General features: G+C 52.0%; 2 protein-coding genes and 1 long non-coding RNA gene across 14 annotated transcripts in view; all 3 read left to right on the top strand.

Moving 5' to 3' along the window:
- C2CD3 (C2 domain containing 3 centriole elongation regulator) overlaps nt 1–4,413 on the top strand; it is a 39,237-nt gene extending 34,824 nt beyond the window's left edge. For all 11 annotated transcript variants that reach the window (XM_074530192.1, XM_074530232.1, XM_074530222.1 and 8 more), the window contains one exon: nt 2,940–4,413. In XM_074530192.1, coding sequence (XP_074386293.1) covers nt 2,940–3,074 — 135 coding nt within the window. In that variant the 3' untranslated portion in view covers nt 3,075–4,413. The remainder of the gene's footprint in view (nt 1–2,939) is intronic.
- A 520-nt stretch (nt 4,414–4,933) lies between these two features.
- On the top strand, nt 4,934–7,325 carry LOC141726036 (putative mitochondrial transporter UCP3). Its single transcript, XM_074530307.1, has 7 exons — nt 4,934–5,055; nt 5,371–5,509; nt 5,622–5,832; nt 6,000–6,197; nt 6,352–6,453; nt 6,536–6,716; nt 6,865–7,325. The coding sequence occupies exons 2-7, from the start codon at nt 5,384–5,386 to the stop codon at nt 6,968–6,970; spliced, it is 924 nt and encodes a 307-aa protein (XP_074386408.1). The 5' UTR covers nt 4,934–5,055; nt 5,371–5,383; the 3' UTR covers nt 6,971–7,325.
- Nucleotides 7,326–7,920: 595 nt separating this feature from the next.
- LOC141726040 (uncharacterized) lies at nt 7,921–15,385 on the top strand. Of its 2 annotated transcripts, XR_012577519.1 has the most exons (4): nt 7,921–8,673; nt 9,623–9,702; nt 11,961–12,045; nt 15,299–15,385. It is a non-coding gene; the product is annotated as an uncharacterized LOC141726040 (long non-coding RNA). The 2 variants fall into 2 exon arrangements; XR_012577518.1 differs by lacking the exon at nt 15,299–15,385 and having other exon boundaries at nt 7,922–8,673; nt 11,961–12,206.
- Nucleotides 15,386–16,367: the final 982 nt, after the last annotated feature.

Below are 16,367 nucleotides of genomic sequence, written 5' to 3'. Positions count from 1 at the left end.
CTACCAGGGATCCAGGGGCAGCCACGGCTGCTCTGGGCACCTGTGCCAGGGCCTGCTCACCCTCACAGGGAGGAATTTCTTCCCAGTATCCCATCTAGCCCTGCCCTCTGGCGCTGGGCAGCCATTCCCCTTGTCCTGGCACTCCAGGCCCTTGGCTAAGCTCCCTCTCCAAATGCAGTGATATTTTTCCTCACTCACCTCTAGGAATATTGCAACAGGATAAGAAACTTACATGGAAACCAGTTTTACTCTGAATAATTAATATTTGTGTATACATAGACTTACCTTCAGTGTGAATTAGAAATAACACAGCCTTGGGCAGATTCACAAAAACAGCATTTATCCAAAAATGCCAACAGCAGCAGCTGCCAGAAAAATCCTTTCTTAGTTGTGTTGTTTCTTCTTGATCTGCTGGATCTTTGTGATTTCCTTGCTGGGAAGCAGGATCAGGTGGCAGTGCCAGGGTGGACTGTGGCCTGTTAACACAGATCTGTTCACCCTCCATCCCTGGGCACAAACCCACTCAGGCACAGGGCTGAAACATCCTCTGCCCCCAAGCCTGGAATTCCCTGACCTTGGGAGAGGCCGTGCCTCCCACCGTGGATCCATGTGTAACTCGTGGATCTGCCCTAGCCCAGCCCCTGGCACTCAGTAATCCCTGTCTGGCTCCAGTGCCATTCCTGCAGGGAGCAGAGCGCAGCGTGACCCGCGGCACACGTGTGCCCTTTCCTCCTGCACCTTCCCAAGGAACACGTGTGCCTCCTGGCTGAGCCCCAGGCACTTGGAGCTGACAGACAGACAGGAGGACACCTGGGATGGGCACTGGCCTGAGGCTGTTCCTGGGCTGAGGAGTGCTGTAAACACGGCATCTCAGATGTGTGCTCTGGAAACTATGCAGCGGGATCAGACTGGCAGCCAGAATTTGGCGGTGAGGTGGGTCAGAGGAAGGTTTGATGTCCAAAAAAAGAGCAAGGGAGCTGGGGAAGGGGCTGGAGCACCAGGAAGGGCTGAGGGAGCTGGGAAGGGGCTCAGCCTGGAGCTCAATAAGAACGGGAAGTGTTTTAAACTGTTTTGCCCGCAGGGTCCTGGTGCTGTTTCTCTTGAGCATTTTAGGAGTGTTAGATGTTAGGAGGGAATTTTTGACTGTGAGGGTGGGCAGGCCCTGGCACAGGGTGCCCAGAGCAGCTGTGGCTGCCCCTGGATCCCTGGCAGTGCCCCAGGCCAGGCTGGACAGGGCTTGGAACAGCCTGGGACAGTGGGAGGTGTCCCTGCCATGGCAGGGGTGGCACTGGATGGGCTCTAAGGTCCTTTCCCACCCAAACCATCCTGTGGTTCTGTTCCTTACATTGGAAATGGGAGCTGCTGGCTCTCCATCCCTGGCTTTGCAGGACACATGGGATATGGGAAAGGGGAGCAGTGGGAGGCAGGAAATGCAGTTTCATGCACTTTGTAATGGGGTTAGCTGGCAGACTGAGGGAGTTTCCTAGAGAGATGCTTTCAGATGCTGTGCAGAGCTCAGGGATCAGCCCACAGCCTGCTCACTGCCCCTCTCCAGCCACTCCTGACCATGGGGCTGTTCCTTGGACAGCTGGGCAGAAAACAGCATGGGATGGGTGAGCTGCTGTCCTGTCTCTGGACAGCCCTGTCCAGGGGAGGTGCTTCGCCCAGCAAGCAGCCCTTTCTGCTGGTTTTTAAGCTTCTTCTGTGGCCAGGTCTGCATTTAATCTCTCTTGGCTCCTTGTATTTTGGTTTAGGAAATTGATCCTGGAGAATTGTTAGGAAGAGCAAAGCAAGGGTTCTCCTCATTATCCATGTCTGTTACTTCAGTGCAATAAGAAGGGGAAGTGGTTTAAAGTATTTTACCTGCAGGCTGTAATGCACGGGTTACCAAACACAAGGACTCTCCTATTCCTGAAAAAGCCATTTCCCTCTCCAGACAGTGCATCTCAAAGTGCTCACAACAGGGTCCTGGTGCCATTTCTTGGGAGGGAGCTGGGCACCTCAGGAGACCTTTCCAAGGCCCAGGGATGTAGGTGAAAGGCCAGCTTGGCAGATCAGCTTTCCCAAAGACATTCCTGGCCCCCCAGCTTCCTCCCTTAAAGGCTCCCTAAGCAGGATTGCTTTGCTCAGTGCTCCACAGCACAGCCCAGCTCTAAACTAGCTGGGGGGATTTGTGGTTTTTTGTGTTACTGAAATTACTCATTTCCTGGTGCTGCTGGAGCATCAGGGACACAGCCAGGCTGCTGGCAGGGCACAGAGGAGATGACACTGGTTAAGCCAGGGCTTTTCCTCTCCTGGGCTGCTGCCTTGGGGTCCTTGCAGGCACCTGAGCCTGGCCCATCCATTTATCAGGGAATCACAGTGGTGGTTTGAGCTGGGAGGGACCTTAAAGCTTATCCAGCCCCGTCCCTTGCCATGGCTTCCAGGTGCTCCAAGCCCCATCCAGCCTGGCTTTGGGCACTTCTAGGGATCCAGGGGCAGCCACAGCTTCTCTGGGCACCCTCTGCCAGGGCTTCATCACCCTCATAGGGAAGAATTTCTTCCCAATATTTAATCTAAATCTTTCCTCTTTTAGTTTAAACCCCTTCCCTGCCTTGTCCTGTCAACAGGCTTAGGATTTGTTGTTGACAGAGCATTGCCTCTCCTCTGTGAGATTTGGTCTTCAGGGTTCTGGAAATTATAAAGTAAAACAATAATGGAAAGCCAAAATGCAGTCAGGTCCCAGTGACTACAGCACCGCCATTCCTTTGGCTTTGTGCGGGGAGGCTTTGGCCAGGGGCGGGCACTCACAGGGTCACACACCAGAGCCCCATTCTGGGTTCAGATCATTCTCTTTCTCCTTGGGGTGGTTTTTCTGTGTATCCAGCTTGCCGCCCTCTGCCCAGCCCTGTGGTTTGCCGCGGCTGAAGGCGGAGCTCTGACCCTGCCTCTCTCCCCAGGGCAGCAGTGGAGCGGTGCCTGCAGGGATCCCCTACCGGAGAGCGGCTCGGCCGCGGCCCAGCCCGCAGCTCTCGCAGGAGGAGGCCCAGAGGATCGCCAGGATCTTCTCTGCTCAGCTCTGCACCAAGGAATAGTGCTGCCCAGAGACCCTGCACAGCACAGCTCCTCACCAGGCACGGGCCAAGGCAGAGCCCCCCGGGGAAGGGGAGCGGAGGCCGCAGCCTTCAGGCTCTCCTTTTAGTTTGCCTCATGGGTTGGTTAATTGGAGTCCCCTGTTTAGAAGGGCTTAAAGCCTGTGGCACCCACAGGGAGCTGTGTCCTGTAGGGGCAGGTCCCCAGTGAGACACACCCCTGTGGGTAACCCATGACCTGTTATCTGCTCTCCAACTAGTCAAGTTTTAGGATTTATTCCAGTGAAATAGCCCTTTCAAAAATAGTTGGTGGGCAGCACAATTCTCTGTTTCCTCAGGTGCCCAAAGTCTGTGTGAACACAGACCAAGGGCACATAAAATCTGGTGGGTGTACAAAAGAGGGTGACTAGAAAGATGAGACTTTTATATTTATATTTAAATTATTTTTGTACACCTTTCAGAGAACAGACTTTGATGCCAGCAGAGCTCCGTTATTTTTGTACTGCTCTCTCCAGTGTTTGTTTCAATAAAATTCCTGTTTTCTTGTCAGCCTGTGCAAAGTGTCCCTATGGAGGGCAGGAACCTTTCCTCAACAGTAGACAGGAGTCTCTCCCACATGAGCTCCAGGTCAGAGAAATGCTGCTGGAAGCTGGGGTGGCCAGGAACACATGGAAAGAGCAGGGCTTTGCCAAGGAGTCGAGTGTCACCCTGCAGCACAGCCCCATGGGGGCCAGGTCACTTCCAATCTGAGCTGCTTTTCAAGCCACGCCTGGAATTCAGGATTTCAGCGGCCAAAGGATCAGCATTCCCTTTTTTCTCCCACTTCTGCAGCATTGTTTTCCCTAGGGGACACCCTGAACACATCAGTCTCTGCTGGCACAGCTTGCCCTGCACTTGTGGCCCCTTCCCCTGTCCTTGCTGGTGGGGATGGAAGGCAAAGGCACCCAGTGTCCCCTGGAAGGACAGGAGTGACGTGCAGGCTGCTTTCTCCTGGTGCCATCCCAAAAAAGACTCGGGCAGGCTGCCAGCTGGGCTGGGCCGGCTGCCACAGAGGAGGTCACAGCACTGACCCCGAGCTGTATCTTGGGCATGAGGTAAACACATCTTCCTTTCAGCTCTGGGTCAGCCCTGGAGCCAGGCAGGAAAACAAGGCAGGAGCCAGCTGGAGAGGGCTGTTGGTGCCAGGCAGCTTTGGTGTGGAGCCCGAGGGATGGGGCAAAGGTGGCTCCAGGTGTCAGGACCTTGTGCATGGCAAGCTCAGGTGTGAGTGTGGAGGCTCACAGCACATCCTGAGGGGCCCTTCTGCACGTGGGGCTAACAAGCACCAAGGGTTAAACTCACAGAGTTTTTAAAAAAGGAGGGAAAGGGGCCTTTTTTCGCTCCACCCTGGCCTCCAGCCCCCTGCCCTGAGCCCAGCCCCAATGCCCAGCCACGCTCTGAGGGTGCCATGGGTTTGGTGGTGGATTTCACCCCAAGGTGCTCACCCAGCTCCACGGGAGCTTGGGAACACGTTGCACCGTGCAGGGGCAATCCTGCTGGGAGCTCAGCAGCTCTCTGGGATGGATTGAGGTTCATGCTTTGTGTTGGGCAAAGGGATCCAGCCTGCCCTGCACAAAGAGCTCAGTGCTGCGCTGCCCCCAAACCACTTGGTAAGCTATGGGGTGAGGGTTTTCTGCATCTCGTCCTTCCCAGAGTGGTTTTAGGGTAAAAACCGCCATTCCTCCCCAGTGCAATGCAGGGGGTCTGGGCAGGGCCCCCCTCCCCATGCCTGAGCCCCGGCAGGGGGCAGAGGGCTGAGGCAGCCACCTCACTGGGTGCCAGGTGACCCAGTGCCATCAGTGAAATGCCACCGGGGGGACACTGTTTTCCTGTCACCCGATCCTGGCTGCTGGAATGCCCTGGGTGCTATATAAGGGTGGGGCCAGGGGCCGGCTCTCAGGCGCTGCCTGTGCAAGGCAGGAGCTGGAACGCCGAGGTCCCCACGGTGAGGGCACGGAGGGACGTGGCTCGGGCAGGTCACTCGGGGGGAGGTGATCTCACCCAGCATCCCCTGTGTGGCTGGGGTGGGATAGGGAAGGGTGGGCATTGGTGATCCCATGCTGAGCAAGCCCCGTGCCTCAGTTTCCCTGCGGTAGAAGGGAGCAGACAGGGAAAAGGATATGGATTTTGGGACTGACCAAAGGCACCAAGAGCCACCACGGCACATCCTCGTCACCTCGGTCGCCAAATAGGACAGCCACGTGAAGCCCTGTCCTGACGCAGCCCGCCGGTTCCCCCACAAACCCTCCTCTCCTTCCAGCCCCTGTGCCACCATGGTGGGTCTGAAGCCCCCCGAGGTGCCCCCGCCGGCCACCGTGAAGTTCGTGAGCGCGGGGATGGCCGGCTGCATCGCCGACCTGTGCACCTTCCCCCTGGACACCGCCAAGGTGCGCCTGCAGGTACGATCCAAACCCCGGGCAGAGGGAGCGACCTGGCCTGGGACTGCCCCACCCGGAGCTGGGCACACCTGGGGGGGAGCAGAGGCTGGGGTGACACAGTGGGCACCCACAGATCCAGGGCGAGGTGCGGATCCCCCGCACCGTCAGCTCGGTGGAGTACCGGGGCGTTCTGGGCACGCTGAGCACCATGGTGAGGACGGAGGGAGCGCGCAGCCTCTACAGCGGGCTGGCAGCCGGGCTGCAGCGCCAGATGAGCTTCGCCTCCATCCGCATCGGCCTCTACGACTCCGTGAAGCAGCTCTACACCCCCAAGGGCGCTGAGAGTGAGTGTCCCCGAATTCCCTGTGCACCCCCTTCCTAAGGCACTGCCCTTTCCAGAGAGGAACTCACCCTGGGGGCACAGTTCCCTGAGATGCCCCTGTGTGGCACCGCGGGCCGCTCACCCCGGGGTCCCTGTGGGGCCGGGTGTCCCAATACCCGTCCTCTGCAGGCACAAGCATGGCTACGCGGCTCCTGGCGGGCTGTACCACGGGCGCCGTGGCCGTGGCCTGCGCCCAGCCCACCGACGTGGTCAAGGTGCGGTTCCAGGCCAGCGGGGCCCAGTGGGACAGCCCCCGGCGGTACAGCGGCACCGTGGACGCCTACCGCACCATCGCCAGGGAGGAGGGCGTGCGCGGGCTCTGGAGAGGTGCGCCTGGGCAAGGGACGGGCCTGGGCAAGGGATGGAAATGGCCATGAGGAAGGGCAGCAGGACGGGGACAGCAGGGCTGGGGCACCTGCCCAGGATGCTCCAGTCGGGGCTGTGAGCAGCGGTCCCAGCGCCACCACCCTCCTTCCCCCAGGGACGCTGCCCAACATCGCCCGCAACGCCATCATCAACTGCGGCGAGCTCGTCACCTACGACCTGCTCAAGGACGCGCTGCTGCGGGCGCAGCTCATGACAGGTGAGCACGGCACAGGGAGGGGACACGGCCGGGCGCCATCCCTGTCCCTGCAGCGTCCAAGCCCGGCCCTGCCCACCCCCAGACAACGTCCCGTGCCACTTCGTGGCCGCCTTCGGCGCCGGGTTCTGTGCCACGGTGGTGGCGTCGCCGGTGGACGTGGTGAAGACGCGGTACATGAACGCCAGCCCCGGGCAGTACCGCAATGCCCTGAGCTGCCTGCTGGCCCTGCTCATGCAGGACGGCCCCGCCGGCCTCTACAAGGGGTGAGTTCAGCTCCTGCCGATCGGCTGCGGTCCCCGCCCGGGCCGCGGCACAGAGCCCCACACACCCCGAGCCGCGGGCAGGATTTGGGGGATCCCCGCTCTGGGGATGTCCCCGCACGTCCCCTGAGCCCCGCTTGTGCCGGCACAGCTTCGTCCCGTCCTTCCTGCGGCTGGGCTCCTGGAACGTGGTGATGTTCGTGTCCTACGAGCAGCTGCAGCGCCTGATGGTGCTGGCACGGCCGGCGCTGGCCTGAGCCCGCGGCGCCCCGGGCCGCCCGGCGAGGCTCACATCGATTACATTAATCGCATCAATTCCATTCATTGCCGGAGCGCCGGGGAGCAGCGGAGCCACGGGCCCGGGGAGGGACGCGAGAGACGCGAGGAGGAGGAGGATGCTGGAGGAGGAGAAGCGCGGGAGAACAGAGGCTTTCAGAGAAGAGTTTTAAGGGACGGAGGAAAAAATGTTTGTTGGCTTTGCAGCCGGGAAGAGCAGCGCTTCCCGAGGGCGGGGGTGTGGGCAGGCGGGACCAAGCTGAGGGCCAGGGAATTCCCGTTGTTCCTCACTGGCGCTTCCAATAAATCGCCCCTATGGGGCCTGATCACAGCGTGGCTCAGGGTTTCTTTGCCTTTTTGGGGTGTTCAGGGTCATTGTCCAGCTCTACGTGTGACACTAGCCCAGCACATTCTCTGTCACTGCCGGTGCGCTGAACAACTTCCCACTGATCTCTGATTATTCGGGTCATTGTCACAATCACCAACCACACCGAGGCAGGAGATCCTTGACCCACGGCAATCTCTCGAAAGGCTCAAATGGTCCCTTTATGGGACAGTGAAGATGTGTATCCTGAGCAGGAGAGGACACAGAATTCCCTTTCCCTGTTTCCCAAGCTGGGAATTGCTCTCTCCCCATGGGTAACTGGCAGGAACAAGGTTCCCTCTGCTGTCACTCCATCTTCAGCACCCTCATTTGTCACAGACGCTCAGCTCTGTTTCAGGGACTCCCGTCAGACACCTGATGGCTGTGACCAGAAGCAATTCCCCAGACGGTTTTAGCCCTGGGAGCAGCAGGAATGGCCAAGGACAGCTGCTGTCCCGGGACAAGGCGGCCGGGCTGCGGTTCCGTGCCCAGCCCCGTGCCCGCCCTGCAGAACGCGGGGTCGCTCTCTCCGCCCCGTCCCTGTGCCGGGATGGGGACAATGCCCTGGCTCGGGCAGGGCACGGCGCCCTCGGGTGCGGCCGGAGGGGACAGGGGCGCGCAGGGGCCGCCCGGGCGGGGCGGCACCCACAGGGCCGCGTGTGCTGCGGCGCCGCTGCCGGAGCCGCTGCTGAGCGGGACGGGTCTGTGCCGGCACTCGCGGCTCGCTGCGATCGCGCTCCGTGGAGCGGAACCCGCGCCGCGCTCTGGCTGCGCTGGGATGGGACGGGCTCCGTTCTCGGCAGGCAGCGGGACGGGGGTCCCTGTGCCACCCACGGGCCCCAGAGAGAAGCTGCTCCTGTGGCCGAGGAACAGCGGGGAAACTGAACAGTCCTGAGGGAAACCGACAGAAAAACAACTTTGGTTTGGGTTTGGACTTGACATTTTCCCCTGGCCCCCACCTGATCCGGGTGTTTTGCCTTAGGGAACAGGAGACAGAAGGGGGAATGGGGCAACAGATAATTTGTTACCCCAAAAGGGACGAGCTTATTTCTGTTAATTCCTGAAACACCTGGAATGATTTGGGTCTCGGAAACACCTGGAAGCCTCCCTGTGAATCCTGGGTGGGACCGTGGTTATAAAAGGAGGAAAGGATGGAGGCAGGGGGGGTTCGGGGGGGAGAGGAGCAGCGCTGCCTTGGGGATTTGCATCTGGAAGCGGCCACCAGTTTCCTGCTGGGAATCCTGGAAAGAGAACTCGGTGAGAAATGCGAATGCTGCAGCTGGAGCGCTGAGAGGGGAGAGTCTGCAGGGAATGTGTCTGGTGAGTCTCCTCATGCCCCATATCTGATGCTGGGCTGGCACCGGGGCACCTCATTCCCATTGAAACTCTCCCGAAATGCACTTAAATTACAAACTGGACTGCAAAAGGCACGTGGGAAGCTTTGGGTCCCTAAGGGAATGCTCTAGGGATTTGTGCAGCCTCTGACCTGCACAAATAACTCCTGCTCCCGCAGAAACCCGCTGGCTCTAGGGCAGGAGTGGCAGCAAAGCGGCAGCTCCAGTGCCACCCCAATAAGTGACTGTCCTTGGGGCTCTCGGGGCCGGGAGGGAATGCTGTCCCTGCCCCTGGGGGAAAGCAGGAGCAGGATCAGCGCTGCAGCTGGGTCTGCTCCTGCTCTCTGTCTCCAGGGTGCCCTGGAGGGCTCTGGCTCGGGATAATCTGTGTGTGAGAGCTTCCCGTGCCTGTGCCCAACCCCTCTGGGACAGAATGTGCCCCAGAGCTCCATTAACCCTTTCTGTGTGTGTGAGAGCTTCCCGTGCCTGTGCCCAGCCCCTCTGGGACAGAACGTGCCCCAAAGCTCCATTAACCCTTTCTCTGTGTGTGTGAGAGCTTCCCGTGCCTGTGCCCAACCCCTCTGGGACAGAACGTGCCCCAAAGCTCCATTAACCCTTTCTCTGTGTGTGTGAGAGCTTCCCGTGCCTGTGCCCAACCCCTCTGGGACAGAATGTGCCCCAAAGCTCCATTAACCCTTTCTGTGTGTGAGAGCTTCCCGTGCCCAACCCCTCTGGGGACAGAATGTGCCCCAAAGCTCCATTAACCCTTTCCCTGTGTGTGAGAGCTTCCCGTGCCTGTGCCCAACCCCTCTGGGGACAGAATGTGCCCCCATTAACCCTTTCCGTGTGTGTGAGAGCTTCCCGTGCCTGTGCCCAACCCCTCTGGGACAGAATGTGCCCCAAAGCTCCATTAACCCTTTCCCTTCTGCTGGCAGGGCAGCGTGTGAGCCCAGGCCATCCTCCCTGGAGCAGGGACAGCCGAGGATGAGCCGCAGGGATTCAGCCATCAGAGCAGGTGAGGATGGATCTCTTTGTGCTTGGCAATTGCTCTGCTGGTTTAATGTCACACTGCAGTGCCCTCCAGCCCCTGTGCCCCGCAGCAGCACCCACAGCCCCTGGGCTGGGCAGGGAACAGCTCTGGGAGGGAAATGGATGTGCAGGAAATTTCCAGAGTTTGACAGAAGGCTCACATAGTGTGGATCTGTATGGAAATTCTGAGATAAGAAATGCTGACTTAGAAATGCCACGGAACAGGACAGGCATTGCTGAGAGAACTGGAGCTAGAAACAAGTTTTAAAGGATGGTTTGTAAATAAGACTGGATACCTGAGAGAAATAGAACTATGAAAGATGCATTGTAATAGGATTCACAAGGGGTAATTTTAGATGATTGGCTTGAAGGCATTTACAGCATGGTGTGGCAGAAGCTGACAGGCCAAGAAACACTTACAGTGTATTGGAATTAGGAAATAGTTGGCTGCTGATTGTGATGGTGAATTCTAACATCTGTATTGTCTCACCCTTTGCATGAGACTGAACATGGAATCAAAGTTTTTAAAATGCCTCTCAGCTGCCCCATGTCTGGGTCAGAAAATAGCATAATCTGATAAACTGGAGCTTTGTGTGAGGAAGATTTATCAGATTCCTTCCAACCTTCTCTGGGGTTTTTGTGCCAAAGGGGCTCTGACCCCAGAGCCACACAGGGTGTCTGTGCCTGCATCCATGTCAGTGACATTTGCCAAGTGTGACAGGACAGCAGAAACACCCTGGGTTTGCTGGGCCAGAGATGGAACATGGAGGTGTCTGTGCCAGCAGGGTGTGAGTGCTGCCAGCCTGGGCTGTGGTGCCTCTGTCCCTCAGCAGCCAGGGCAGGGAGGGAAGTGCAGGTGAGGCAATTTTGGCTGTTTCAGACTGCTTGGTGCAGACCTGGCAGCACTGGCAGAACAGCTTTCCTCCTCCTTTCTGTCCATCCCTGGGCAGAACATTGAGGTGATGCTGCACTGAGTCCTCTCTTCTGTGGGTGCTGTTTGGTTGGTTTGTTTGGGGTTTTTCTGTTTTTAATGTATTTCTAAGAGGTGCAGTGAGGAGCAAGGTGCTGGTTACATGATTTCTGACTGACACATCACAGAAATGGCACAGGTGAGTGCAGGTGCTTCCTGGCACAGCCAGTGTGCCATCCTGAGTGAGGGTTTCCAGCCCCAGCTGCCCGTGGCACAGCTCCTCACTGCTCAGGCACTGTGAACAGCTCCCTCCTTTCCTGGGCACATCCCTGCAGTGGGAGCAGAGTCCCCTGACCCTGCAGGAATTCCCTGCTCCTCTGGAGAGGGGTGAGGCCAAAGCTTGGGGGCAAAGGACAACAACAAAACCAGGGCCATTGTGGCCCTGATGCATCCAGGACAGCGTGTTTGCCTTGTTCCCAGCACTGGTGAATCTAAACAAGATTTATTTTTGACAAGATTGCCTGTTCCCTCACTTCTCCAGCTCTCCCCCACACCTGGCTCTGCAGCTGTAGCTCACCCTGCCCTGGCTGTGGCTGAGAAAATATCATTTTTGTAGCAGCAATCCATTCTTTTAGAGAGCACAGAGTGTACAGTGCAGCAGAGACTTTGGGAAATCCATCCAAATAAGGGACTCTGCCCTCCTGCTGTTCCTGTAGCTCTCCTTCCTGCTTTCCCCTGGGCTGGCAGGATGGGCAGGGCCCATATTTATCATATGAAAGTGTGTTACTGAATTTGTCCAGAAGTTGTGATTGCAGACACTCATTTTCTGACAGAAAGCATTTTCCCTTTGCCTCTCCCCTGCTGTTCCCAGGTGCTGCCCAGGCTGTCTCTCTGTGCTCCCAGAGGAAGGGCAGCCCCTGCCTGGCCTGCCCAGCCCAGCTGGATGGGACAGGGCTGTGTGGCCTGGCAGGGCAGGGACAGCTGGCTGTGCTCTGGAGTGCCTTGGAACCTTCCCCTGGCAGCGTTGGAGGGGTTTCTCTTTGGGATTGCTTGTGAGGCACCATCCCTTTGTACAGAGCCCAGTGCTGAAGGACTGACAAGGGAGATAAAAATGGTTCTGTTAAATGAGGCAAAGAATGCAGTAAGAAAAATGAGCTTCCTTTTAATGTCTGAAATGGTTAGGAATAGAAATGCTGGGAAAGGGCACTGTTATGTTTGAATTGGTGTCACCTCTCATGGATAAAACCCCACAGTGAGCCAGCAGAGCACAAGTGTGAAAGCTGGATCCTTTGACTTCCACAGTGCAATAATTTTCTTTTCCTCCTCTCTTTCAGGCCAGGAAGAATCCCCAAACTCCTCCCAGCGTTGCCCAAACCTTTGGTGTTTGAGCAGCCCCAGCCCAGCCGTGCCCTGCTGTGGGTGAGTCAGAGGCACCCAGGGCTCCTCCTGCCCTCTCTGCTGCCCTCACTGCCTGGGGCTGCCACTGCTGCCAGCCCAGCCCAGCCGGGGCTGCTCACAGGGCAGGGGGAGGGAAGGGACAGGCCCTGACTCCGTGGGGCACAGGGCCCGTTTGTTATTTTATTGTATCTATGGCGTTAAACTATGCTAAAAGAATAGAAGGAAGGATCTCATCAGCAGGCCAGGTAAGAGTAGAAAAAGAAGGAATGAATACCAAAGGCTTGTGGCTGGGACAGAGAGTGTGAGCCAGCTGAGTGTGATTGGCCATTAATTAGAAACAGCCACAGGCCTACCTGCTTTATCTATTATTTTTCTGTTCATGCCTGTGTGTTGTATTTTTACATCAATCCAAGCTTCTTCCCAGGCTGCAGATCAAATCTTTGGGTGTCTCTGGAAGTTTCTGGTTTTCCAATTCCCACATCTCCCCTCTCACTGTGTATTAAGAAATTTTTATTAATAGATTTATATGGATAATTTGTAATTGGTGTATTGATTAGGTAAGTAAAGAATGGATTTCTTTGAGTAGTGACAAATACAAAGTATTTAAACTTGAAACTTTAGTTGAAGTTATTTAAATGTTTGGTTTAGGTTGGTTCATTGGTAAAGTTGTATAATTAAAAGTAAACAAACTAAATAGAGGCATAATATTTGATTGAATTTTATATTTATAGGTTATTATTTAACAAGAATTTTATACTATTGATTTTTATATTTATAAAGACACTTAAAGTTAATAGTTTTTGGTGGGTGTAATACAAGATGTTAGGTGTAAGCTGGAATTTTTGTGTAATTTCCATTTGTATTTACATTGATTTTTTAGTGCTGGAGTTGTCAGTGTGGTTTTTGTGTGATGTGGTTTTATGTTTTTTATGGAAATTTACCAGGGTTTTTGTACTTGCTGAGATGTAGGTAAACTTTATTTTTTCATCTGAGAAATAAACTATTGATACATCTTGGTTTATAAAATTGCATAGAGATTTGTGAGATACTTATTTAAGATGTTATTATATTTTTTGTTATAAGTATGGAGAAATATTAAAATAATGTATGCAGTAAAGAAAAAAATAATTAGGAATTATTTAGATTATATATAATTAGTAACATGTGAAATGATATATTTATTAAGTATTAAAATATTGTATATTATTTTAGAGTTTGTAACCGTTGATAAATTTGAAATTAGTGGAAGGTTACATAGTAGTTAAAAATAGGTTTAGTTGTTATATTGATAAAGTTAAATTGTTAAGTTAAAACTATTTGAAATTTATTTTTGATATAGCAAACATTTGGGATTGTTGTTAATTATTTTATTTCGGTAGACTTAGAGTTTGATTATAGTTTAAATTGTAATTGGTGGATGTTACTTAATACATTTTTATGTAATGTTTTTAAAAAATGTAGTTATGAGTAAAAATTTTAGGATTAAGGATTAATTAAATCATTTAATAATTGGGTTTTTAAAAGTATTTTTAGAATAGAGATGTTTTGAGTATAGTAAACTTATTTTTTAAAGATTTGAAAGTGGTTATAGACAGGATTGTGGATTTGGATATTGAGAGTGTGAGGGGGCAGGAAATGTAGCTGTAGGAGAGGCTGAATACTTAGTATGAAACTTAGAAAAATAAATTAATGTTGTAGTTGGATTTTTATAGAAGTGTTTTTGTAATAATAACTGAGGAAAGTTATAAGATTAATAGTTTGGAGGAGGTTTTTAATAAGGTTTATATTTTTGTAACTTTGAAAAATATTTAAAATGATGAGATAATATTAGGTTAAATTACAGAGTTAGTGTAGAGACTAGTTAGGGAGTTAACTTGGTTTCAGAGATGTATAAGTAGTTAGAGAATAAAAAAGTGGGATTTTGAAATTATGTGGTTTTGGTAATTTTATAAAGAGACGGTAAAGTATGTGAAAGTTGGTTGGAAATATTCTAATAATATGTTATAAATAATGTTTATTACAAACAATAATTTTCTATAATTATTGTATTAGTACTAAGTGTTTGGAGAAGTTAACTTTTTGAAAATATTTATATATTAGGTAAATAGAATAAAAATCTTAAAATAATGTGATCTTAATAGTAATTGCTTTTTTTGTGTTATTTATAAAAGATAAAAACTAGAGATTGTAATGAAGAATAGCATTTTTTATTAAACGGATGACGTAATAAACTGGTTTTTTTTATTTATGAGTAGGTGTTTGTTAGAGTTTTATTTTAGTTGTTTTAATTTGAGTGGTTTTACTTTTTAAAGAAAATTAACTATATACTTTATAGTTTAGATAAATGATTTTTAATAAAATTTAGGTTAAGTTCTATTAAATAATGTTTAATTTTAGAAATAATGAATTCTGATAGTAAGGAATAATAAACCTAATTTTAATATAACATTACAGTGATAAAATTAAATTTAAGACTATTTAGACTTAAATGTAGTGAAATGGAATTTTCTTTGATTTTATTAATACTTGACTTATTGAAGGCTGTTAGTTATAAATATTGAAGTTTTTGAAGTATTTTGGTTTTGGAGGAACTTCAGTTTGTTGAATTATTATTATTATGTATATCTTTACATTGTAGTTTTGTTTATTTGGAGCTCTGTGTCTTACTAAGATATTTTCCTTTATGTTACATTTAGAATGGTAATGATTTGTATAATGGGTTTTTTTTGTATTTATTAGATTGTTTTGGGTTTTTTTGTGGCCTTTGAGTAATATTTACTTATAGGTTCAGGTTTCTTTTATTTGAAGCATTTTTTATGGTTTTTGATACTTTTTTAAAGAGTTTTGATTTAGAATTTGAAGAGTATTTGGTGTTTGGAGGAAATAAATTTGGAGTTATTTTTGGATATGGTTGAGTTGTATTTTTAAGGTTAATAAGGTCTACTTTTGGTACATTAGTTTGATTTTTTTGTTTGGTTGTGGGGAGGGTCTCTTGTGTAAGCCTGAGACTGGTATTAGGACTTTTTACAAGGAAGAAACATTATGATAATTGAAGGGTGTTGTGTTTAAAGAGTTATAAGTCTTTTTTAATAACTTGAAATAAGGTGAGCCCAATCTACTTTTTCTGCCCTCATGAATGGCATGACCTGTGCCCACTGCTCACAATTCACCCAACCAAAATCAAGAGCAAACGTTGGCTGTGCTCTAAGAACTTGAAATAACTTAGAAGCAAAATAAATCACATTTTTCACCTGTGTTTTGTTTTTTCCTTCAGATGCTGGACTTACCTCTGTGGATGTGTGCTGAGCTCTCACTGCGGGAACCCATCAGGCCTCGGTGGCTGTGAGTTTGTGTTTTTCTCACTGGGGAATTGGAAATAATACATTAATTAATTGCAGAATTAATTGAATTTATGAACCCTTTCCCCTTTTGTGCCCCGCTGTGTGGGACAGGGGCAGAGAGAGCGAGCAGAGGAGCGGCCGGGGCTGGAGAGGGGCAGAGAAAGGCAGAGGGACCTCCCTGGTGTCCCCAGGGCACTGTGGGGAACAGAAGGGACACCGTGAGGGCAAGGGCAGGCGGGGAGGGGACAGCTTGGGGCCAAACCCGGGTTCACCTGCAGGGAAATGAGTCAGGGATGGTTTGGAGGGAAGAGCTGAGGGGATGAGTCCGCCCAGCTCGGCCCAAGTGGGAGCAGAGGTGAAGGCCAATCCAAAGCCAGCCCTGCTCAACCTCTGAGTCCCAGAATAAATTCTACAAACTGCCTATTGAGGTACTAAAAATACATAAAAACAGAACCAGGAGCAAACCAGAAGGTTCCTGGGAATCCCATTACAGTGTTGTCACAGCCTTTTTAACAGGTTTTTTATCACAACGCTGCATTTCTCTGTTGGGATCGTTCACTCTGTGGGCTGTGGGGTTTTTGGGTCTGAGCTCCCTCACGGCGGCCCTGACACCCTGAGGAGCGGGGAGGGAAAGCAGAGTCAGGGCTGCTGGCAGGGCAGGAGGTTCTACCCCAGAGCAGATCCAGCGGCTGCCCCCAGCCTGGCCAGGAGGGATCTGCTCTGGCTCCTGCAGGGAAGGAATGTTCCCAGCTGATTCAGCCGGCATTCCAGCGGCCTCACCTCCCGATTCAGCCGGCATTCCAGCGGCCTCACCTCCCGGCACTTCCCCAGGCCCGCTCCTGCCCCTCCTGCTCCCAGCTCCTGCCCGTTCTGAGGGGAATTTGTCCCACCAGCAGCAGGGGAAGGACACCAGCTGCTACCCTGGAACTTAGATTGTCCCCCTGGGAAATGCTGGCTTCTGGGATTTAGAGCATTCCATGTATTTGGCTGCAGAAATTTCCC

This window comes from Zonotrichia albicollis, chromosome 2 (genome assembly GCF_047830755.1).
Source record: "Zonotrichia albicollis isolate bZonAlb1 chromosome 2, bZonAlb1.hap1, whole genome shotgun sequence".
NCBI classification, from domain to species: Eukaryota; Metazoa; Chordata; class Aves; order Passeriformes; family Passerellidae; genus Zonotrichia; species Zonotrichia albicollis.
Note: the sequence above shows the minus strand (reverse complement) of the source record. Positions and strands in the feature narration are given on the sequence as shown.

Bases quoted from the DNA above. Each gene is read 5' to 3' on its own strand.
- LOC141726036 (XM_074530307.1), top strand. From the start codon at position 5,384: ATGGTGGGTCTGAAGCCCCCCGAGGTGCCCCCGCCGGCCACCGTGAAG. The intron at 6,198-6,351 runs GTGCGCCTGGGC...TCCTTCCCCCAG, and splicing joins CGTGCGCGGGCTCTGGAGAG to GGACGCTGCCCAACATCGCC. The intron at 6,454-6,535 runs GTGAGCACGGCA...GCCCACCCCCAG, and splicing joins GCGGGCGCAGCTCATGACAG to ACAACGTCCCGTGCCACTTC.